The sequence below is a fragment of the Trichechus manatus genome, unplaced genomic scaffold (assembly GCF_000243295.1).
Source record: "Trichechus manatus latirostris isolate Lorelei unplaced genomic scaffold, TriManLat1.0 scaffold00009, whole genome shotgun sequence".
Lineage (NCBI taxonomy): Eukaryota > Metazoa > Chordata > Mammalia > Sirenia > Trichechidae > Trichechus > Trichechus manatus.
Genome location: NW_004443945.1, coordinates 3636216 through 3659693, shown reverse-complemented (window position 1 = coordinate 3659693; position 23478 = coordinate 3636216). Strand labels below are relative to the sequence as shown.

At 51.7% G+C, this 23478-nt stretch overlaps 1 protein-coding gene across 4 annotated transcripts; it reads left to right on the top strand.

Moving 5' to 3' along the window:
- Window positions 1–226: 226 nt before the first annotated feature.
- On the top strand, window positions 227–12598 carry FES (FES proto-oncogene, tyrosine kinase). 4 transcript variants are annotated; one of them, XM_004370647.1, is made up of 19 exons: window positions 227–308; window positions 757–978; window positions 1147–1320; window positions 3330–3426; window positions 3559–3742; window positions 5415–5552; window positions 5628–5747; window positions 5911–6033; window positions 6166–6352; window positions 6473–6556; window positions 7073–7282; window positions 7618–7740; window positions 8165–8218; window positions 9102–9220; window positions 9569–9663; window positions 9755–9878; window positions 10122–10279; window positions 10900–11022; window positions 11465–11820. In XM_004370647.1, exons 2-19 carry the CDS (start codon window positions 766–768, stop codon window positions 11605–11607), a joined length of 2469 nt encoding a protein of 822 aa, XP_004370704.1. In that variant the 5' UTR covers window positions 227–308; window positions 757–765; the 3' UTR covers window positions 11608–11820. The 4 variants fall into 4 exon arrangements, with proteins under 4 accessions (XP_004370704.1, XP_023581724.1, XP_023581723.1 ...); XM_023725955.1 differs by adding an exon at window positions 529–637 and having other exon boundaries at window positions 287–308; window positions 3330–3742; window positions 11465–12598; XM_023725957.1 differs by lacking the exon at window positions 227–308 and adding an exon at window positions 475–637 and having other exon boundaries at window positions 11465–12598.
- Window positions 12599–23478: the final 10880 nt, after the last annotated feature.

Below are 23478 nucleotides of genomic sequence, written 5' to 3'. Positions count from 1 at the left end.
CACCCTTGGGCCGTCTCTCCGTGTTCCCGGGGCGCTGCCCGGGCAGGCCGCTCGTCCGCACGGCCATTCTTTCCCGGCCCCCTCCTCCCTTCCGTTTCCGCGACTCCGCGGCCGGCCGGCCGGAGCTTAGGGCCCGGCGCTGGGCAGGGGGGCCGGTCCCACCCGCCCCTTCCCTTCGGCAGGCCCGCCCCGGGGGCCTGGGCCAACCGAAACCTCGGGAGGAGGAAGCGCGGAATCAGGAACTGGCCGGGGATCGGCGCGGCGTCCGAGTCGGTCCGCGGCGGCCCCAGGAGCAGCTGCCCGCGCGGGTAACTCCGGCCTAGCGGCCCAGGAGGGAGGCGGAGGGCGGGGAGCGAGGCGGCGGGCAGGGGCCAGGCCGGGGAAGGGGCCCGCGGAAGGGCGGGGCGGCCCCTCGGCCAGCGCAGGGGCAGGCTTAGCCCTTCCAAGGGCCAGGGCACGCGCGCCCCTCGAATGGGTGCTGGGTGGAAGGGCCTGGGGAGGGAGGCTTCCATCTGTCCCCTGTTCCAGGACCTGGAAGGGGAACCCTGGCACCGCTGCTTGGCCTGGGACGCAGGAGACCCTGAGGGCTAGTCCCAGCCCAGGCCCCTGTTTGTACTTCTGGATGCATTTCGGCAAGGCAGGACCCCACCTCCCCCGCCTGACTGCAGCCCCTCCTGGAGGGCAGCCCTGCCGCGATGCTCCTCCACCTCCAGATGCTGCCTTGGCCCCAAGTGATGGCCTGTCTTCTGTCCCCAGTACAGCACCATGGGCTTCTCTTCAGAGCTGTGCAGCCCTCAGGGCCACGGGGCAGTGCAGCGGCTGCAGGAAGCTGAGCTTCGGCTGTTGGAGGGCATGAGGAAGTGGATGGCCCAGCGGGTCAAGAGTGACAGGGAATACGCTGGGCTGCTGCACCACATGTTCCTGCAGGACAGCGGGGCCCAGAGCCGGGGCATGGCCCCCGACAGCCCCATCAGCCAGGTAGGGGTCTGTGGGGCCCTAAGCCTGCTTATCTCCTTCCCACCCTCTACCTGGGGCACACCTGCATGCATGTCCCCTCCCTCTCCTGGAGCCCACTGGGGAGGAATGGGATTGGAGACTTGGGAGCCATTGTCCCCCACCCCCTGCCTTACCCATCCCATGCTCTAGTCCTGGGCGGAGATCACCAGCCAGACAGAGGGCCTGAGCCGGTTGCTGAGGCAGCACGCAGAGGATCTGAACTCAGGACCCTTAAGCAAGCTGAGCTTGCTGATCCGGGAGCGGCAGCAACTCCGCAAAAGCTACAGCGAGCAGTGGCAGCAGCTGCAGCAGGAGCTCACCAAGGTGAGGGAGCAGTGCTGGGCCTTTGCCTGCCCCTTTCTGCCCTTCTTGAGCTTAAAAGGGCCGGTTTTGCACACCAGCTCCTAGATTCACTGGGGAAGTGAAAGTCCCTGACTGCAGGCCTGGCCCCAGGGCCTGCCCCAACCCTGCTGCAGCTTCCTCCCAGGCTCCCCCGACTTGGACTGGCCTGCCGCTTGCCTTCTCCGTGCATTTTTTGAGCTTCCTGCTGTGTGTGTGCATGGGCAAGGGACTGGGAGTGTGAGGATGAGTGGGTCCAGGCCTTGCCCAGGAGGAACTCGATATCTGTGCTCTTCCCATGCTGCCCTGCCTGGCTGTGCAGTCTGAGAGACAGGAATAAGGGCCAGTCAGTCTGACCTTGGCCAGGCCAGCTTTAAGCAGTCCACGTCCCAGCCTTCAGCATCTCCTCAGGCCTCCTCCCATGGCCCCAGAGACACCACACTGCAGTAGTGTGACCCCTAACACAATGGTCAAGGACTGGGGCTGTGGAGTTGGCCTACCCAGGTTTGAATCCCACCTAGCTCCTTGATCTAGAGGCTGTGTAATTTGGAGCTGATGATTTACCTGGGTGCTCGAAACCCGTTGCCATTGAATATGGTTTGCAAGGAGCGGCTGGTGGATTCAAACTGCCCACCTTTTGGTTAGCAGTCAAGCTCTTAATCACTGGCCACCAGGGCTCTCTCCATTTACTGTGCTCGTTAGGCCCCTGCACTGCACCCTTTCCATGAGCGCAGAGCCCAGCCTTACCGTGGACCCACAGCGGCCCCTGGTGGCCAGCTTGGTCCTATTTCTGTCTTCTTACAGAAGATCTTCTAATGCCGGGATCTAGCTGTTTCGTAGATAAAGGTTTTCTAGAACACAGCCATACCCATTTGTTTACATATTATCTGTTGGAAGCCCTGGTGGCCTAGTGGTTAAGAGTTCTGCTGCTGACCAAAAGGTCGGCAGTTCAAATCCACCAGGCGCTCCTTGGCAACCCTATGGGGCAGTTCTATTCTGTCCTGTTGGGTTGCTATGAGTCGGAATCGATTTGACAGCAACGGGTTTGGTTTGGTTTTGGTGTGGCTACTCTAGAGCTACAGTGGCAGAGCTGAGTAAGTGTAACAGAAGACCATGTGGTCTTCAAAAAAGATATTTAGTATGTGTCCCTATAAGAAAAAAACTAGATTCCTCGTCTCTCTAGTCTGTATGTGCTCAGTTATTGATGGGGAAACTGAGTTTCAGTGGGGAGAGGTGAAGTTTGCCCAAAGTATCTCAGGGCATAAACGGAAGAGCTGGGATGAGAACTCTGGTCTCAGATCACCGTTTGTTGTTCCTGTCACCAGGAACATAATTTGCAGGGCCCAATGCAAAATGAAAATGTGGGGCTTCTTGTCAAAAACTTATTAAGGGTTTCAGTATGGCAACAGCAGAGCATTCAACCAGGCATAAACTGAAACGAAACCAGTTGCCATCAAGTCAGTTCTGACTCATGATGACCCCATGTGTGTCAGAGTAGAACCACACTCCATAGGGTTTTCAATAACTGTGATCCTTCAGAAGTAGATCATCAGGCTTTTCTTCCAAGAAGCCTCTGGGTAGACTTGAACCACCAACGTTTCTGTTAGTAGCCTAGGGCTGTTAGTGCCGTGCAGGGACTCTAAGCCAGGTACAGGGCCTTTGTAAGCATGGGCCCTGTGTGACTGCACAGGCCACATATCCATGACCCTGGCCCTACCTGCCACCAAGACAGCACTCTCAGGCGAAGGCAGGACAGTTGTAGCCTGCCTAGTCCACCCCTCTGCTTCCCCCAAGGGGGCCTGTCTCAACCCACGTTCTCTGACCGTAACCTCAGTGGCCAACTTCTCTGGAAGTCCCCAGCTGGGCCCCTCCTGGAGGACAAGCTTGGATGTGCTGCCTGCCTGGACATCAGGACCTCTCCACGCCTTCACCAAGGGCAGAAATCTTCCATGTCCTGGGGGCCACTGCCCCACACTGACCTCTTCTCTCCCCAGACCCACAGCCAGGACATTGAAAAGCTGAAGAGCCAGTACCGAGCCCTGGCACGGGACAGCGCCCAGGCCAGGCGCAAGTACCAGGAGGCCAGCAAAGGTCTGTGGTTTCCCCTACTGGCAGGGATGCACTTAAACCCCAAGCCAGTCCTAACCAACCCATGGGTGCCCAGGGAAGGAGTCTGCCCAGGCCAATATGCTGTCACCTGTACTCCCCCCTTCACCCGAGCAGACAAGGACCGTGACAGGGCCAAGGACAAGTATGTGCGCAGCCTGTGGAAGCTCTTTGCCCACCATAACCGCTATGTGCTGGGCGTGCGGGCCGCGCAGCTGCACCACCAGCACCACCACCAGCTCATGCTGCCCAGCCTGCTCCAGTCCCTGCAGGACCTGCACCAGGAGATGGCGTGCATCCTGTAAGCCCGCAGCCCCCACCGCGTTTATAACAGACCTAGCGCCTTGCTACCATGCCCAGACGCAGGGGCCAGAAAATTCAGTCCTGCAAAAGTGGTGGTCACATTATCATGTGAGAACTCAGGGCAGGAGATTCCCAAGATGTGACTCTTAAGCATCTCCAGGGTGGACATCTTTCCCCCCATCTCACTGCTGCACCTGAGGCCAGGGACAGATGTCAGCAGGTGGCCAGGCTTGGGGAGGGGAAGGGCAACAATGAGGAGCACAGCCTGGTCAACTGGGCATGGCTGGCGGCAGCGGGCGTGAGCGGGCAGCTCACCAAGGAGGACGTGGAGTGGCGGTCAGAGCCAGTAGACTTAAATCCTAGTTATCTTATCCCAAGGCCCTTTATGGAGTTTTGTTGTACGCACTGAGCACTGTTTTAGGCTCTGCGATGGAGTGTTGAACAAAGACAAAAATATCTATTCTAAGGGATCTTTCATTTTAGGGTAGAGAGAAAATATACAAAGTTAAGAAGTAAAATAGAAAGCCCAGTAGAGGCAATAAGAGAAAACTAAAGCAAGAAAAGACGTTTGGAAGTGCTGAGGAACAGGGGAGGGGGTTACAGTTTTAGCTGGAGTGGGCTGGGAAAGCCTCTTTGAGAAAGTGATAATCAGATACAGACCTGAGGGAGGTGGGGGAGTAAGCCATGGGGATATCTGGAGAAAGACCCTTCCAGAAAGGGTATTGCAAGTGCGCAGGCTCTGAGGTAGACAATGCCTGAAGTATCCAGGGAATAGCAAGCAGGCCGGTGGAGTTTACGAAAGTGAGGGGAGGGAAGGTCAGACTGAGGCCAGAGGGGGCCGGGGATGGGGCCATTGGATGACAGAGGCTCCCCTAGACCATTTTGAGGGCTCTGGGTGAACCAGAAGAGTGACATGACCTGACCTCTACAGCTTTGTGGAGGATAGACTTTAGGGGGCAAGGTAGAGGTGGGGACCAAACAGGAGGCTGTGGCAGTAATCCTGACAAAAGATCATGGCGGCTCAGAGCAGGGAGGTGGTGGGAAGTGGTCAGTTCCTGGGTATATTTTGAAGGTAGAGCCCGTAGGATTTCCTATGGATTGGACATGGAGTATGAGAGGCATCAAGGATGACTCCTAGGATTTGGTCTGTGCAGCTGGAAGATGAAGTCACCATGAACTTATGTGGTGAAGGCTGCTGGAGGAACAGGTTTAGGAGAGAAGAATAGGAATTCATACTTCACCTAGGAGAGTGTGGGTGTCCGAGAGATGTCCAGTGGGATATTTTGAGTCAGTGGTTGGATGCATGAGGCTGGCACTCAGGGGAGGGGCCAGGACTGTGATCAGTGACATGTTGGTGGCCCAGAGCCCTAGCTGTCAGGCTGGCTGCCTAGGGCAGGGCTAAATCCTGTACACCAGACACCGCGCACACATCATCTCATTGGATCACTGTTACAACCCCATGAGGCTAGGACTTTCATCATTCCATTGTACATATCAGGAAACTGAAGATCAGGGGGTGATTAAGTAATTTGTCTGAGGTCATCTAGCTAGAACATGGTGAGTGGCGGGGGCGGGGTGGTCAACCCCAAGGTTGATTCAAACCCAGAGTTGTAGGCCCTGATCTGCCCAGCCTGACAACCCCCTGACCGGGGGTCCCATCTGGGGGGCAGGAAGGAGATCTTGCAGGAGTACCTGGAGATCAGCAGCCTGGTGCAGGACGAGGTGATGGCCATTCACCAGGAGATGGCAGCAGCTGCAGCCCGCATCCAGCCTGAGGCTGAGTACGAGGGCTTCTTGCGACAGTATGGGTAAGCCTCTTCTCGCTCCTGCCGGGCACCAGGGCTGCTGGCCTGTTCATTGACTGGGCGCTGGCCCCCCCCCAGGTCTGCACCTGATGTCCCACCCTGTGTCACCTTTGATGAGTCCCTGCTTGAGGAGGGCGAACTGCTGGAGCCCGGGGAGCTGCAGCTAAATGAACTGACGGTGGAGAGCGTGCAGCACACGTGCGTGGTGGCTTGGCAGCTGGGCCAGGGCAGGGCCCCGGGCAGACTGTGGAGGGGCGGACACTGCCCATACAGGGTCGTGGCCTGGCGGCCGAGCCTGCTTGGCTCTGCAGGGATACACCTGGGGACCCTGACTCTAACACTGCCCTCCCCTTGGGCGCAGGCTGACCGCAGTGACTGGTGACCTGGCTGAGGCCACTGAGACGGTGCTTAGCCGGCAAAAGGTGGTCACTCAGCTGCAGTATGAGCTCCAGAACGAGGAGCAGAATACCCACCCCCGGGAGCGGTGAGTGGGCTCTCCTGGGGCAGCGTCATGGCTGTCCTTCCTTCTCTCCAGCCGGCCTGACCCACAGCTGGCCACCGCCTGCAGGCTGAGCCCCTTCCTCTCCCCCACCCTCCCACCTGCCCCTGCCTACAGGGTGCAGCTGCTCAGCAAGAAGCAGGCGCTGCAGGAGGCGCTGCAGGGGCTGCAGGTCACGCAGTGCAACCAGGCCAAGCTGCAGGCCCAACAAGAGCTGTTGCAGACCAAGCTGGAGCAGCTGGGCCCCGGTGAGCCCCCGCCCGTGCACCTCCTGCAGGACGACCGCCACTCCACGTCCTCCTCGGTGAGCTGCCCGCCCACGCCTGCCGCCACCAGCATGCCCACTTTCCCGGGCCGCGCTCCTCATTTTCACCCTCCCCCTCCCCAAGCCCGGCCACCCGCTGACGTCTGTCCCTGGCCTCAGGAGCAGGAGCGAGAGGGGGGAAGGACGCCCACCCTGGAGATGCTTAAGAGCCACATCTCGGGAATCTTCCGCCCCAAGTTCTCGGTGAGTGGAGCCCAGCCTGGGTCCATACCTCTGCCTGTCCTTAGGGGTGGGCCAGGCCAGGGATCTCAGTGAGGTCCCCCCAAACCGCCCCTACCACCATAGTGTTTGGGGTTTAGGCGCTGGAGTACCCTCAGAGAGGTAGCTCTACCCAGGCTGCTTTTATTGGGGATCCCCTGCCCTGGAATTCCAGGCTGCACCCAGTGCCCCCTTCCTATCCGCACCCATGTGTACCTAAGTGACCAGCAGCCTCAATTACCTTGTGGCTCTCCCTGCTCCAGGAGTGGGTAGGGCAGTAGAAAAGCTACCAGCTTGGTTTGGGGTCTGCCAGCCTGGACTTCCCATCCCAGCTCTCCCACAGGGCGAGCCTGGGCAAGTCCACGCCTACTCCAGGGCCAGTGGGTGCTCCACGTGCCACTCGGGGTATGAGGATTGAGAGGCATATAGAAGTGGCTGGTGGCCTCCCATGACAGGCTGGCTGAGTGACCCCTCTATGCCCCTCCCCTGCCCCCTGCCCAGCTCCCCCCACCACTGCAGCTTGTCCCTGAAGTGCAGAAGCCCCTGCATGAGCAGCTTTGGTACCACGGAGCCATCCCGCGGGCAGAGGTGGCAGAGTTGCTGATGCACTCTGGGGACTTCCTGGTGCGGCAGAGCCAGGGCAAGCAGGAGTATGTGCTGTCGGTGCTGTGGGACGGGCAGCCCCGACACTTCATCATCCAGTCAGCAGATGTGAGTGGGGCTGCCTCCCCCTCCCCTGCTCCCCACACCCCTTGCTAAGGTCAATGACCTTGAGAGGGTATGGAGTAGTGGCTACATCCTAGATGCCTGCCCCCCAGGCCCTACAATAGAATGGAGGCTTCAGTCTCAGCACGTGTCCTCCTCCAAGAACGAGGGGGCAGAGCTGTCCTTCGCCGTCAGATAGTATCTGGAACGGCTCTTTTAGCAGGTCTCACTGCCTCTAGTCCTAGGCAAGCCCTCTCTCCCTGCTGCCCTACCTCTCTCTCCCAGGTCTCAGGTTCCCCCAGCAATGGGGGCAGTTGACCCCCAGTCTCCTTGCCCTGCAGAACCTGTACCGACTGGAAGGGGACGGCTTTCCCAGCATCCCCTTGCTCATCAACCACCTGCTGCATTCCCAGCAACCCCTCACCAAGAAGAGCGGTGTTGTCCTGAATAGGGCTGTGCACAAGGTGAGCCTGGCCCAGCCCAGCCCATGCCGCCCTCAGCCAAGCTGGTAGGCACATGGGTCCCAGGCCCACACAGGGGCAGAGTAGGAGGGCTTCGAGGGCCCCCAGTCTAGAGTGTGTGGACGCACTCCTCACTCCTCACGAGGCGGCCAGCCTTGCTCTGGGAGACTTGGGATGTCAAGGCCACTCCCCTTCTGTGGGTTGCATACACCAGGCTGGCTCTCACACTGTTGGGGCACCTCCCGGGTCCTGAAGGCATCTGAGTTTGTGATCCTGGTGTGGTCCAACGCCCATTCTACAGACCAGCAAACCATGGCTCCAAGATTTGAAGACATAGCATTGGTAGGGGAGATGTTCAGCCCTCCCTGGGGCCCAGCACCCCTTCCCTTCACTGACTTCTGACTCTCCAACTCCTCCCCTCCCCCAGGACAAGTGGGCACTGAACCATGAGGACCTGGTGTTGGGCGAGCAGATTGGGCGGGTGAGTGCACCGCCACCCATCCACCAGCTCCACCGGCCCCCTTGCTGCCTGCGTTTTCCCTGCCCTGTACCACTTCCTTCTAGTCCACAACCCCAGCCACACCTGAGGCTCCACCCTCCAGAGAGCTTTTCTGCCTCCTGCCTCGGTCTGACTCCCATCTTATCCCCCTGACTCCATACACAGTCCTCCAGGAACCTCAGTGAAAAGTACCCACCCTGAGAACTCCTTGGGGGACAGACGGCTCTGTCGCCAGCACCCTACCCCCCCTGACCTTTGGGCCTTGCCTCCCCTGGGTGTTCTTATATGCGCAGGGAGCCACACTCTGCTAATATGAGCTGTAAAATATGCTTACGGTCCCTGGGTGGCACAAACAGTTTGTTCGACTGCTAACCTAAAGGTTGGTAGTTCGAACCCACCCAGCAGCACCACAGAAGAAAGGCCTGGCAATTTGCTTCCATAACGATTACAGCTGAGAAAACCCTATGGAGCAGTTCTATTCAATAACACATGGGGTCGCCACGAGTCGGGATTGACTCGCTGGCAACAGGTCTGGTTTGGTTTTAAAATATGCTTAGGAAAAAGGTTACTTTCCTAAAAATCAGAATGCTTTTCAAACCCAAGTGGAAGCCATGTTTGGGTTTTCCACGTCTCTTCTCAGTGACCGTGGTAGAAAGTGGGAGGTACCTTTCTCTGCCCATCCATGCTTGCTGTCTTGGTTTCCCAGCCAGGGTGTCAGCTGCTAGAGAGCCAGGGCTGATCAGTGCCGAGCGTGGGGGCACTCAGTGAAAAAGGGGTGGGGACAAGGTGGGCTGTCCCCCCTGAGCCGAGGAGAAGAAGAAGGCGGTTCTGGGAAGACTTTGGTAGGAGCCCAGGGCTGTTTCAGGGGAACTTTGGCGAAGTGTTCAGTGGACGCCTGCGAGCTGACAACAGCCTCGTAGCCGTGAAATCTTGCCGAGAGACGCTCCCCCCTGACCTCAAGGCGAAGTTTCTGCAGGAAGCGAGGTGAGTAATATGATCCTCCTCACCATACGTTCCCCACATGAAGGGGTTCCTCTGTGTGGCACTCTGTAAGTGCTTGACTTCATGGTCTCCTTCAGTCCTCATGGTCCCCTATGCAGGCAGTGCCCTCCCCCACATTGTACGGAATTGGGGGGACAGCCTTGGCGAGACCCAGTGACCCATCCGAGGTCACACACTCTGGTCTGCTGGCCCCAGACGCCAGGCTCTTCTCCTGCTGCCCTTCTCCATCCAACATCGGCTTCCCTGGGGCTCCCGGGGCTGGGGAGGCAAATGTGCAGGCCCCAGAGGTGGGAGTAGGCCACATGGCGCCTAAGCAGCAGGGCCCTACAGGATCCTGAAGCAGTACAGCCACCCCAACATTGTGCGTCTCATTGGCGTCTGCACCCAGAAACAGCCCATCTACATTGTCATGGAGCTCGTGCAGGGTGAGCAGGGGTGCTGATCTTCAGGGTAGGGGACTCAGCCCAGCCAGGTGGGTCCCCGCAGGAGGCTCAACAGGGCTTCTCCCGCCCACAGGAGGCGACTTCCTGACCTTCCTCCGGACAGAGGGCCCCCGCCTGCGGGTGAAGATTCTGCTGCAGATGGTGGGAGACGCAGCTGCCGGCATGGAGTACCTGGAGAGCAAGTGCTGCATCCACCGGTGAGCGTGTGGGGGGTGGCCCAGCCCGACACCCTGCCTGGCCAGAGTCAGGAGGTGCTGTCACCTCTGTGCTCCTCGGACTCCCCTGTCCCCTGACTGCTGGGCATCAGCTCCAGAGGTGGAGCTTGCCTCTCCTGAGAGGTTTGGTTCATGGCTGAATCTACAGTGCTCAGCCCAGGCTAGGCAGGTGACAGGGGTTGTCTGGACATTGGCTGAATGAGCCTCCTGCCGTACCTTGCCCAGGGACCTGGCTGCTCGGAACTGCCTGGTGACTGAGAAGAACATACTGAAGATCAGCGACTTTGGGATGTCCCGGCAGGAAGCTGATGGGGTCTACGCAGCCTCAGGGGGCCTCAGACAAGTCCCTGTGAAGTGGACTGCCCCTGAGGCTCTTAACTATGGTATCTGGTCCTTGTCTTCTCATGGCTGCAGGGCTGGAGGCTGGGCATGGGTCCTGTTACCCAATGGTGATGTGTCAGTCCCCTAGGGCTGCTGTAACAAAATGACGTAAAGTGGGTGGATTTAAAGAACAGAAATCTATCGTCTCACAGTTCCGGGGGCTGAAGGTCCAAATCAGGGTATCAGCTATGTCGATTCTTTCTGAGGGCTTTGGGAGAGGAACTATTCTGTGCCTCTCTCCCAGCTTCTAGAGGGTGCTGTCAACACTTGGCATTCCTTTGCTGCTTGAAGATGTATCTTCACATGCATCTTCCCCCACGCCCGGCTCTGTTTCAGTGTCTATCCTCCTCTTTGATGATACGCCAGTCATGTAGGATTAGACCCCACCTGGCTCCAGGATGACCTGGTTAACTTCACTGATAATATATTCAAAGAAAGGCCCTACTTCCCCTGTAAGGTCGCATGCATAGGTACAGGGGTTAGGACTGCCACGTGTCTGTTTGGGGGCCCAGTTCACTCACAGCACAGTACTTAAGAGCTCTGCCCTCCTCTGGCTGCTTTACTCTGGCCACGTGGAAAGGCCACGTGGACAGCCGCTCACCCTGCCTCACTTCCTCTGAAGGCCGCTATACCTCCGAGAGTGACGTGTGGAGCTTTGGCATCTTGCTCTGGGAGACCTTCAGCCTGGGGGCCTCCCCATACCCCAACCTTAGCAACCAGCAAACTCGGGATTTTGTGGAGAAGGGTAAGGAACCCATCTGCCTGTCAGCAGCCTTCAGAGCCACGCCCTCTTCCCAGGGTCGCAGCTGGACTCTTCTTGGTTCCCTAACCTTCCACCTTCCCACTGGGACAGAATGAGAACAATCCTGTAGCTACCACTGAGTGAGCACCTACTGTGTGCTAGACCATACATTATTTCAGTTACTCTCCACATGTGAGGTGGGGGGTTGATATGTCCCTTTTACAGATGGGAAAACTGAGGCTTGTGAAGTCACACAACTAGCACATGGTGGGGTTGAGATTAGAACCCAGGCCTCTGTATTCCTGGGGCCCTTGATGAATAAGAGTGGTTCCTTAGGAACAATGCATCTTAAGCAGCTCTTACTGCTCAGGGTTTGCCCCCCAGGGGCTGGCATGAGCCCTCAAGCCCCCTCCTCATGCCTGGTGTGCTGTGCCTGTCCTCACAGGGGGCCGCCTGCCCTGCCCAGAGCTGTGCCCTGACGCCGTGTTCAGGCTCATGGAGCAGTGCTGGGCCTATGAGCCTGGGCAGCGGCCCAGCTTTAGCATCATCTGCCAGGAGCTGCAGAGCATCCGAAAGCGGCATCAGTGAGGCTGGGACCCCTTCTCAGGCCAGCAGCCTCTGCAGGCAAGACTGCCTCCTCGCCAGCTGCAGCCCACTCTGCTGGACAGCTCTTCACAGTCCTGGACTCCAGCCACCAGCTTCCGTGATGCCAGCAGGGATGCGGCTCCTGTCTGCTCAGCCTCCCTGCTCCTGCCAGGGCTTCCTCGCTAGGCAGAAATAAAAACCACTTGTGCCCACTGAGTGCTTGGCATGTGCGCTCCTCTGGAAGGACTGGAAGGCCTGTACTGTGGCCATGGGAAAGGGGAAGGTGGATTCAGGCAGGTTTTGCTAGCCTCTTGGATGTGAGACGGGAGGAAGCAGGAGAGATCAGGGTGATATACAGGCTTCTGACCAGAGGGTGGTGGCATTCCCTGAAATAGGATCACAGGAAGCCGAGCAGAGCTGCGGGGAGGATGGTGTGTTTGAGGGGCCTGTGGAGATGTAAATGTGGACGTTTCACTGTGGAAGCCCAGGCGGAGGTAAAGGCCGGTGATAGAGATTTGAAGGTCATTAGCTTATAAATGTTCCACACTGTGGATGTGTATGATAATCACATAAGATTCAGAATGAGACGAGAAGAGAGTCAGGGAAAGTGTTCCACTCGTAGGAGGCTAGAGTGGCTGAAGAGGAAGAAAATGCTTCCCAGGGAGTTCATCTCCTGAGGCTACTGCGCAGTGGGGTGGCGAGCAGGGAGCCCTCAGCTCCTCCCCTAACTCCCACTGAAATCTATACAATCATCTGGGACATTTCCAGTAGCAACAGCAAAGGTCAAAAAGATAAAGAAATGTGCACAAACTGAAGAATCAGAAACCGGAAAAGAGCTATAGGCAAAAAAAGCGATAAGGACTTTGGGGTAAAATGGCTACCCCTCGAGAAAGTTTAGGAAATAGTTGACGTCTGTTTTCAAAGAGAGAAAAGAGAGCCCTATAAGCTTGTTTAGGTCCGGGGTGGTGCAAATGGTTTGCACTTGAATCGACTCGACGGCAATGGGTTTGGTTCTTTTGGTTTACTAACCTAAACAGGAGCCCTGGTGGCACACTGGTTAAGCCCTCAGCTGCCAACCCAAAGGTTGCTGGTTCAAACCCACCAGTGGCTCCATGGGAGAAAGATGTGGCTATCTGCTTGTGTAGAGATTTACAGCCCTGGAAACACTATGGGGCAGTTCTACTCTGTACTATAGGGCCTCTGTGAGTCAGAATCGACTTGATGGCAACAGGTTTGGTTTTGATTTTACTAACATAAAGGTTGTCTGTTCAAACCCACCTAGCAGCACTGCAGAAGAAAGGCCTGGAGATCTGCTTCAGTAAAGATTACAGCCAAAAAAACCTTATGGAGCAATTCTACTCTGTAACACATGCGGTCGCCATGAGTCCACATCAACTCTATGGCAGTGGGTTTGGTTTTTTGGTTTATAACTGTTTAAACAGAAGGAAATCCAGTTAGAGTGTGATTAGAAGAAAATACTAAGAAGTCAAATCATATCTTCGTTGGAAGTGGTAAAAAGAAAAGTGAAGAACTGCTTCTGGGTGTGATGCGGTAGGTCTCCACAGACCACTTCCGTTGCAACAACTAGGAAAAATATAAAATGAAAATAATCATATTTTTAAAGGCAATGGAGAGTGAGGGAAGAAATGACTAGATGAACTAAAATTTCAAGGAGGAAAGCCTTTCCAAGGTGAGCTGGTGGTGGATGGCTCTTTTCTTCCCGGAGGCATTTGTTGATTTGAGGCATCAGTGAGGATCAGACTTGAGCTAAGCAGAGAGTCTCTACTGGGGAAAAGAAAAACAAACAGCTTTTGGCAGTTGCAGGGACTATGCTATGCACTGGGAACTAGAGGAGCCCAAAATGCCAATCCTGTTTTTCCCATGGAACATTTGCTGAGTTCTGGGACAGTATGGGGGACTGGGAAGGAGTGGGGCTAGAAAAGCAGGTCCTACAGTCTTGCAGTGTTTAGAGGGAGGGAGCCTAAAACAAAAAAACTGCTCTCCCCCCCCTCAAGATATTTGCCAGATTTTGAACCTGTGTGGGCTGGGAGCCTCAAGAGCTGACCTCAGAATCTCTGAAGAACAGAACTTTTAAGAGCTGAGAGAGACAGACTGGCCAGGCTTTCAATCTAAAACCTGAGAGAGGCACTCCTGAGGGACGGAGCAATGCAGAGGAGGGTGGAATTTTACCAGAACTATAACTCTGCCCCAACCCACCTAGCTCAATACCTGATTACATTGAGGTGACCTGTGGCGGAGGGGATAGGAATAACATCAGCTGAACCTTCTGCACTTCTTTTATACCTGATATATGACATACAATAAAAAATTACCAAACATACATACGTACACGGAAAGATAAATGGGACCGATACACAAGAGAAAAACTAATAGAAGCAGATCCACAGATGATCCAGATATTGGAGTTGGCAGGCAAGGATTTAAAAATAGTATGTTAAATAGAAAAAAGATGGACAAAAGTAGATTCAAATATAGACAATTTCAACAAAGTTGCAATCTGTTAAAAAAGAATCAAAGGAGCATATAGAATGGAAAAATAACACCTCTGAAATTGTGAACTCATTGGATGAATTTATGACAAATTGTTAGAACTAAATCCAGAATCATAGACTAGACCCATTAGAAGATAGGATTAGTAAACTTGAGGATGGGTTAATAGGAAGTATCTAAACTGAAGCACAGAGAGGGAAAAAAGAATGGAAAGAACAGAGCATAAGAAATGTACGGGACTCCAAAATATGAGTAGTTGAAGTTCCAGAAGAGGAGAAATTGGGGCCAGAATAAACTGGACATGACTATTAAGAGAAAAATGGATAAAGTGTAATGTATTCACACAGTGGGATACTATACAGCAATAAAAAAGAACAAACCACTGATAACATGCACCAACATTGATGAATCTCAAAGACATGGGGAGTAAAGCAGTCAGACATGACAGCACATACTGTATGCTTCCATTTATATGAAGTTAAAGAACAGGTGAAACTAACTTTAGAGAAAGAGTTCAAAACAGTAGTTATATCTGGGAAATACTGAGGGTGTAGGGGAACAGCTTAGACCTTACAGCCTTGCATGTCTCTACATAGGCCACGTAGGCAGAGCTTGGCAGGTGGCTTGAGTCATAGCAGAATGCACTGCAACTCCTCCCTGAATAAGGAGAGATAAGTCGCCACGAGGCAGTTTCTCATCTGCCTCCCTATCTTGTGGGAGACTGCCAGAAAGCCATTTTGCATCCGTCTTCCTAGTTTCTGTAGAACACAGGGCTTTCCACCCCACCCCACCCCCACCTTAGCGTGAAGCTGCAGGTCATAAAACTGCTTGCTTGCATTTTAGATTTGGATGCTCAGCTGCAGAGTGGCCCACTGCCATGCCTTCTGTCATCTGGCCACTCCGGTTCAGTGTCATTCTGTGAGACTAGGGATGTGGGGAGCTGACACCAGGCTGATCTTGTTTTGTTTTTTAAATAATATTCTATTGTGTTTTTGGTGAGAGTTTATACAGCAAGTTAGGTTTCCCTTTGACTGTTTCCACACAAATTGATCAATGACATTAGTTATATTTTTTACATTGTGCCAGCATTCTCGTTCATTGTGTTCTGGTTGTGCCATTTCCAGCATTCTAGATTCCCTGCCCTCTTATCTTCTCATCTTTGCTTTGGATTAAATGTTGACCTTTTGGACTCATACAGATGGTTTTCTAGTAGAGCACTGATGTTAACAGGTAATCTCCTTTGTTCTGTGTGTCACTCTGCTTTTCTGCTAAAAGGTGATCTCGGGGTAGTTTTGGTTTAAGGTTTGAAGAGCGTCTCAGGGTGATAGTCTCAAGGAGTCCTCTGATCTCAGTGGTCCAGTTAATCTGGCCATTTTTATGAATGTGAATTTTGTTCTGCATTTTTCTCCCATTCCAAGCAGGATCATCTCTTGTGGCCCAGGTCAAATGGGTCATTGGTGGTAGCCAGACACCATCTAGTTCTTCTGATTTCAGGGTAGTTGAGTTTGTGGCTCGTGTCCGCTATCAGCCTTGTAAATTTGTTTCTTCTCTGAGATTTTGGTTACCTTTAACTCTTTTGCTATTGACAAGTAGAGACCAATAGTTGTATCTTAGATAGCTGTTCACAAGCTTTTAAGACCCCAGATGCTACTCACTTCACTAGGATGCAGAACATGAACTTTGTTATGCCAGTTGACTGAGTTGTCCCATGAGTCTTAACGTCCTAAGCCTTCAAACCCGGAAAACCAATCTTGCGAGGTGTTTGGGTATGTCTGAGAAGTATCTGTAATTGTGTCTTCTGTCAATATATGGAGGCCTGGTGGTGCAGTGGTTAAGAGCTGGGCTGCTAAACAAAAGGTCAGCAATCCGAATCTATCAGTCGTTCCTTGGAAACCCTATGGAGCAATTCTACTCTCTCCTAGAGGGTCACTATGAGTTGGAATTGACTGGATGGCAATGGGTATTTTTTTTTTTTTGTATGAAAATATATGCCTGCACGCACATTTCTGTACTTAACGGACATATAGATGCTTCTATCTGTGCACACTTATGTATACACCTGTACCTACCCACGTATCTATATGCCTCTACACATACAGGAGCCCTGGTGGTTCAGTGGTTAAGCGTTTGCCTGTTAACCAAAAGGTTGGCAGTTGGAGTCCACCAGCCGCGCCTTGGAAACCCTATGGGGCAGTTCTACTCTATCCTATAGGGTCACTATGAGTCAGGATCAACTCAGCGGCTCTGGGTTTGGTGTTTTGCTTTTTTTTTAATACACATACATAAGTGACTGCACACTCATTTTTTGGTAATTGTTGGTGTTGTTGCCAAATTATATATATCAGTTTCTTTAGTACAAGCATCGTTTTCTCTTGAGCACTTCTTAGTGACGTTGCTTACTTAGTGACATTTTTTACTATGCTCACTACACCCACATTCTGTGGCACTTTTCCCATCATCAAAAATAACAAATATTTACGATCTAGAGCATGCTTCCCCCTCTCGTCTTCCCCCTGGTAACCACCATTGAACATTGGTCTCTTTATAGATGTCTGTTCTTGTCTTCTTATAAAAGAGGGATCATACAATATTTGTCCGCATGTGCTCGACTTATTTCGCTTAGCTTTATGCCCTCCAGATCCATCTATGTTATAATATGTTTTGCGGACTTGTCATTGTTCTTTCTGGCTGCGTAGTATTCCACTGTATGTACCACATTTTGTTTCTCCATTCATCTGCTGATGGGCTTCTTTTTGCTATTATGTTTCCATTTGTTTGCTATTGTGTCATCATTTGTTTGCTATTATGAATAAAGCTACAATCTGATCTTGCTTTTACATAATAAGCTGGATCCATTTGTCTGGTTGTCCTCTTACTGCCTTAATCTCTGGCTGTGTGGCAAGCCCACCTAGCAGCAGCAGGTAGGACCCTTGTGGCCCCATAAACCGCCGTGCTGCACTTAGGGCCATCTTGACCAACTTGGCACCTGATGTGGAGTTGATAAGATCACAGTCCCTTTTTGGTGTGGGATAGAACTCTGGCAGGCAGTGGATTTAGTTTCTGAGGTGTTTGGTGACAGTGGAGACAAGTAGCCTTTGACCATTGTCCCTGAGATCTACAACAAGCTCCACTGGTGTTAGAGTTAGAAATCAAAGGAGGAGGGTCTTAACAGAGCTAAAGAAAGCATACCGTGGCTATTGCTCACCCTCCTAGGTGACCGAGAAAATGAAACTGCTTTTCTCCGGCCGGTGGCTGTGACTACAGACAGACCACAACCTGGTAATCAAGGGCAGTCAGTCTCTCAGAAATTTACTGACATCCACTCTCACAATGATCAAGAAAGGAGGGAAGTTAGAGATGTTATTGTTGTGTACCACTGAATCATTTCTGACTCATGGCGACCCAATATGACAGAGTAGAACTGCCCATAGGGTTTACTAGGATATAATCTTTACAGGAAGGAGCCCCAATGGCACCATCATTAAGTGCTTGGCTGCTAACCAAAAGGTCAGTGGTTTGAACCCATCCAGTGGCTCCTTGGGAGAAAAGGCCTGGAGATCTGCCCCCTTAAATAGTTTAGCCTAGGAAATCCTATGGGGCAGTTGTACTCTGTCATATAGGGTCACTGTGAGTCAGAATTGACTCGACAACACACAGCAACAATCTTTACAGAAGCAGATCACCAGATCTTTTTTTCCCATGGAGCAGCTGGTGGGTTAGAACCACCGACTTTTTGGTTAGCAGCCGAGCACTTACCCACTGTGCCACCAGGGCTCCTTAAGTTAGAGATAGATTCAGGCAAAAGTCCAATGAAACCATAGAAGCATGGCTCATCCAACTAGCAGATGAAGGTGTTATGCAAGTTTTGATGGATGAGATGGAATAGAGTTTGCTGTTACCTAACCATTGACCCCATGCCTCAAGCCACTTTGGCCTCAACCACTCTGGCCAATCAGATATGGAAGAAGAAAATATAAAGATAAATTAGGGCTTGTTGCAGTGGGTCTTTATAAGTATACTGTCTTAGTCATCTAGTGCTGCTGTAACAGAAATACTATAAGTGAATGGCTTTAACAAAGAGAAGTTTATTTCTTCACAAAGTAGGCTAAAAGTCCAAATTCAGGGTGTCATCTCCAGGGGAAGTCTTTCTTTCTTCTTCGGCCTTCTCATCAGTGTTCCCCCGGACTAGGAGCTTCTCGGTGCAGGGACCCCTGTCCAAAGGACGCGCTCTGCTGCTGGCACTGCTTTCTTGATGGTATGAGGTCCCTGCTCACTTCTGTCTTTTATATCTCAAGAGATTGCCTCGGGACACAATCCAATCTTGTAGATCAGGTGCTGCCTTACTAACACAACTGCTACCCATCCTCCCTCATTAACATCATAGAGGCAGGTTTACAACATACAGGAAAATCACACAGTACCAGGAATCATGGCCTAGCCAAATTGATACACACATTTTTTGGGGGGACATAATTCAAACCATGACATATACTGAGACAGTGATCTATCCAAGATGAATTCCTGTCATCTGATAAGCATACTTGGACAATGTTGGGGGAGGTTATCACTTCCTTTTAGTCCACTGTGACCTCAGGCTAGGTTCATAATGGAGATCATGAGTGCCCAGATGATGAAATAGTTACCCGAGGTCAGAATGACTGATTCATTTGATCTACACCACCAGACTATGGAGAAAAATGGAATCTTTTCCTGAACTCTGGGAATAATTTCTGGGAAACTATTCAGCTATTGGGCAAAAAGCTTCCCAGAGTGGAAACATTGGCAAAGGCCAAGATAATGCACTACAGGCGAAGGTAGCGGGCAGAAGCCAGGTGTAAGGCCATGTGAACGTGACTCTTATGCCAAGGGGTCCTAAAAGATGAAATTGATGGTCTGCCCACAGAGGAAATTGCCTCTTGTTACTGGGCTATGGAGGCCCATGGGACTTAAAAGATTTGAGCTGTAACTAGGCCAGCTTTGGTGTGTTCTGCGGGTAGACAGGAGGGGAATCAAGACAGCCTTAACCACCTGGCTGAGGATTGTGCTGTTTGGACTGCCAATGACTTTCAGCGCTATCCCTGTACTCAGACTTTACCCCCTTCACAGACAAACAGAACTAGGTTGGAGGCTGAGATCTCTCCATCCCTATAGGCCCACGGGCCCTATTCAGTGGTCAAGGTGTGTTGGGAACTGACACCAACCAACATTGCCTACCTTCTTGGCCCTCTTGGACACTGTGGCACTGGGAGGTGCTCACCAGGATGGCTGAAAACTTACTGGATTTGAAAATAACTCTTAGACAGTGAGCTGATACAACTTTGTGAGTGGGCCCCCGTAAACCGGTACACATCCAACTTGTTATAGCTAACACTGTCAAATGTACTTTGGAAATAGATGTTTTAAGTATGTGTAACACTTCTCTTTCTATTTATTTATTTATTGTACTTCAGGTGAAGGCTTACAGAACAGATAGTTTCTCATGAAACAGAAGTACACGTTATTTTATGACATTGTTTAACAACCCCACAGCATATCAACCCTCTAACTTCTCAACCTCTTTTTTTTTTTTTTGGTGAAAATACACATAGCCAAAGATACATCATTTCAAAAATTTCTACATGCACAGTTCAGTGACACTGACTATGCTCTTCCAATTGTGCTGTTATTCTCACTTAAGATGAAGGCTTACAGAACAAAATGTTTCTCATTTAACAGTTACTACAAATGTTGCCCTATGACAATGGTTAACAATCTCACAACACATCAACAATATCCTTACTCAGCCTTGGGTTCCCTATCACCAGCTTCCTTGTCCCCTTCTGCTTTCTGGCCCTTGTCACTGGACTCCTGCACCTTGTTAGTCTCATTTGGTTTTACGGGGCTGTCCACTCCCAGGCTGAACAGTGAACCTCGGAGGTAACTTCACCACTGAGCTAAAAGGGTGTCTGGGGGCCATACTCTTGGGGCTTCTCCAGTCTCCTTTAAGGCCAGTAAATCTGGTCTTTTTTCTGTGAGTTAAAATTATGCTCTACATCCTTCTCCAGCTCTGTCCATAACCCTCTGTTGTGATCCTGGTCAGAGCAGTCAGTGGTGGTAGCCGGGCACCATCTAGCTGTACTGGACTCAGTCTGGTGGAGGCCTTGGTAGCTGTGGACAATTAGTCCTTTGGACTAATCTTTTCCTTGTATCCTGTTCTCTTCATTCTCCCTTGCTCCCGAAGGGATGAGACCAGTGGAGTATCTTAGATGGCCGCTCACAGGCTTTTTTTAAGACCCCAGACACTACTCACCAAGGTAGAATGTAGAGCATTGTCTTCATAAGCTGTGTAACACTTCTCTTAATTGTCTTGGATGAACTGTCATGATTAGGATAGTGGTAAGAGGACAAGTGCACAACTGGGAGCCCACCTGGCTCTCCCAGCCTAGCCAAGTGGTTACCGTGAAGCGGTATAGGATATGGGAGGCCAGGGAGGGAGAAGATAGGGGTGCTCAAGGAAACAATATATCCTTACACTAGCCCAGTAAAAAAGGCCAATGGCCCAAGGCACCTCATGGATTATTGCAAGTCACAGAGCTCATTGCTCAGACTGAAGTCACCTGGTGTATCATTGGCATTGCTAATGCCTTTTTTAAAGCATTCTGCTACATTCCAGAGGATGGAAATCAGTTTGTCTTCATTTGGCTTGGGTTACAATACACCCTTACAGTGCTGCCACAGGGCTACCTGAATTCCCCTGCTATTTGCCACTAATGGATAGCCAAGACCTAGAGAAGCTTGGGATCCCATCATAAGTTTCCTGGTATCATGATATTGACGACATAACTCTAATTGGAAAAACTAACTAGTGTGAATTGTCCTAGATGGGATGGCCCATTACCTGACCAAGGCTAGCAAATTAACAGAGGCCAGCCACATAAGCAAAGTTCTTAGGAGCCATGTGGGCCAACGCCCAGAGGACCGTCCCTGAGCCTGTCAAAGGAAACCGCTGGACTTGAAATCTTCAGCAAACCAAAAGGAGGTAAAACATCTGATAGGCATTTTGGGTATGGAGATAGTTCATATCTCAACAGGTTTTCTGCTCAGCCCATTGCATAAGGTTACTTGAAAGGCTGACACCTTTGAGTGAGGCCCTGAATAACGACAGGCCTTAGAAACTGCCCTCTTCTCGCTCAGGCCAATTAGTCCTATTGAGCCTTTCGAATTAAAAGTGTCAGTGACTGACCGACATACAGGCTGGAGACTGTGGAAGAAGGATGTTGCCCTGACTCAAAGGCTCCCCCTGGGTTTTTGGACGCAGCACTTGCCTGACACCTCTGCTCAGAAGACCCCATTTGAGGGGCAATTTCTGGCTTGTTATTGGGTGCTGGTGGTCACTGAGACACTAAGTGGCAACAGGTGTTTTTAATCATCCTGCATACATCCTCATTTTGGGGTGGGGCTGGAGTAAAAACACCAATAAAACAGGTATTGCCTCCAGATGGGGAGCCTGGCTTTGGTCTGTCTTCCAAGTGGGCCTGACCATCCTGCTGGACGTCATCATTGTCGTCACTCTCATCTGATGTTACTTAAAACAAATAGAATTTAGTCCAAGCCCTATCAGTACAATTTTTTGAGGTATCTGATAGGGTGGCTTGTGCTCCTGAAAATAATTCTTAGCTGAATACATGAAAGGTCGGGGGAGGGGGGTGGAGTTGTAGGGGAATGGCTCAATCCCGACACAGCACCCTGATGACTTTGCACAGCTCCCCAGAGGCCACCTAGGCAAGGCTTGACCAGTCTGAATCACGTCTTGGCAGAATGTACTATGTATGATTCGTCCTGCAACACTAGGCCCAGGATTCCTTCTAGAATAAAGGGAGATAAGTAGCCTGGGGAGCAGCTGCCATGAGGCAGTTTCTCATCTGCTTCCCTACCTTGTGGAAGCCTGCCATAAAGCCATTTCTCATCCGACTTCCTAGTTTTGGTTGAACACAGGGCTTTCCACCTGCCCCCGCCCCCCTTTACCCAGGGTACAGCTGTAGGTCATAAAATTGCTTGATTGTAGTTTAAATTTGGTTTCTCAGCATCAGCCTCACCTACTGCCATGCCTCCTGTCCAGTGTCATCCTGTGAGACTAGGGATATGGGGAGTTGACGGCATGCTGATCTTGCTTTTGCTGTCTAAAGCATAAACTGTCTGGATCCATCTGGGCTCATTGTCTCCTTACCAGCTGAATCTACCAAGTATGACAAGCCCACCTAGCGGCTGCAGTAGTGATCTTTGTGACCCTGTTAGCCACCACGCTGCTGCTTAGGGATTGTTTGCCCACTTGTCAGAGGGAACCTTCTGGGGGGAAAAGAATGTTGTATGTTTTTATCTGTGGGTCGTAGTGACATTTGTGTATACATTTGTCCAAACTCATCAAGCTGTACACTTAAGATTTGTGCCATATACTGTTAAGTTATACCTCAGTTTTTTTTTTTTTAAAAAAGAAACCACCAGAGAACAAACTGGAATATTAAGATTATGATTGCCAAAATGAAAAATTCAGTAGAAGAGTTGGGAGATAAACTGGAGGAATCTCCCAGAACACAGCGCAAAACACAAAGAGGACGATGAATCCAGTAGGTCTAACATCTTAGCAACAGGTATTCCAGTTAGTAAGTAAACCTGGAACAATGTTCTTGATAGTGGTCAAAGAAATGGGAGTTAAACGATACGGCATTTTATATCTGATTAATCAACTGAAACATTGTTTAAGCCCTATTCGACAGTTTGTTAGCGACAGAGTAAACTGGCAAAATCCTTTTGAGGAGCAAGAGAATACCAAGTATCATCAGCCGTATCAGTCCTTCATTTTTGCCCAGGTGACCTCGCTGTTGAATTTATCCTAAGGTAATAATTTAAAAAGAAGAAAAATGTGGAATTCGTGGAGCTATTCATTACAGTATGATGTATTACGCTGCAAATTGATACACAGTCTACATGCCCAGTAAAAGGAGAACCAAGAAAATGATGATCTTATTCACTGGATAGCAGAGGTCTGATGAGTGCAGTGTACCAACAGGAGGCAGCACGTCTTTGCCTTAGAAAGGAGAACTACCTAAAACTCGGGCTACCTACACCAGAACAGGGCGGGGCCGCCGAGAATGTACTCCACTGTTCGCTTGGAGAAATGGAGCAGGACTGTTTCCACCATTCCACTACTCTTTGATGGTGCGGTTTATCCCAGCGTAGGACAGAAAAAGTTGCGCACCCCTGCTCGCAGTTCCGCAGCGCGCAGAGGCCCCGGCTGCGGCTGCGCAGTGCGGCCGCGGGAGCTCGGCGCCGGGTCCACGGCGCCGGGAGCGCGAGCAGCTGGGTCTGAGCGGCGGGGGAGGCGGC

Bases quoted from the DNA above. Each gene is read 5' to 3' on its own strand.
- FES (XM_023725955.1), top strand. The intron at 5,553-5,627 runs GTAAGCCTCTTC...GCCCCCCCCCAG, and splicing joins GGCTTCTTGCGACAGTATGG to GTCTGCACCTGATGTCCCAC. The intron at 7,741-8,164 runs GTGAGCCTGGCC...CCCCTCCCCCAG, and splicing joins TGAATAGGGCTGTGCACAAG to GACAAGTGGGCACTGAACCA.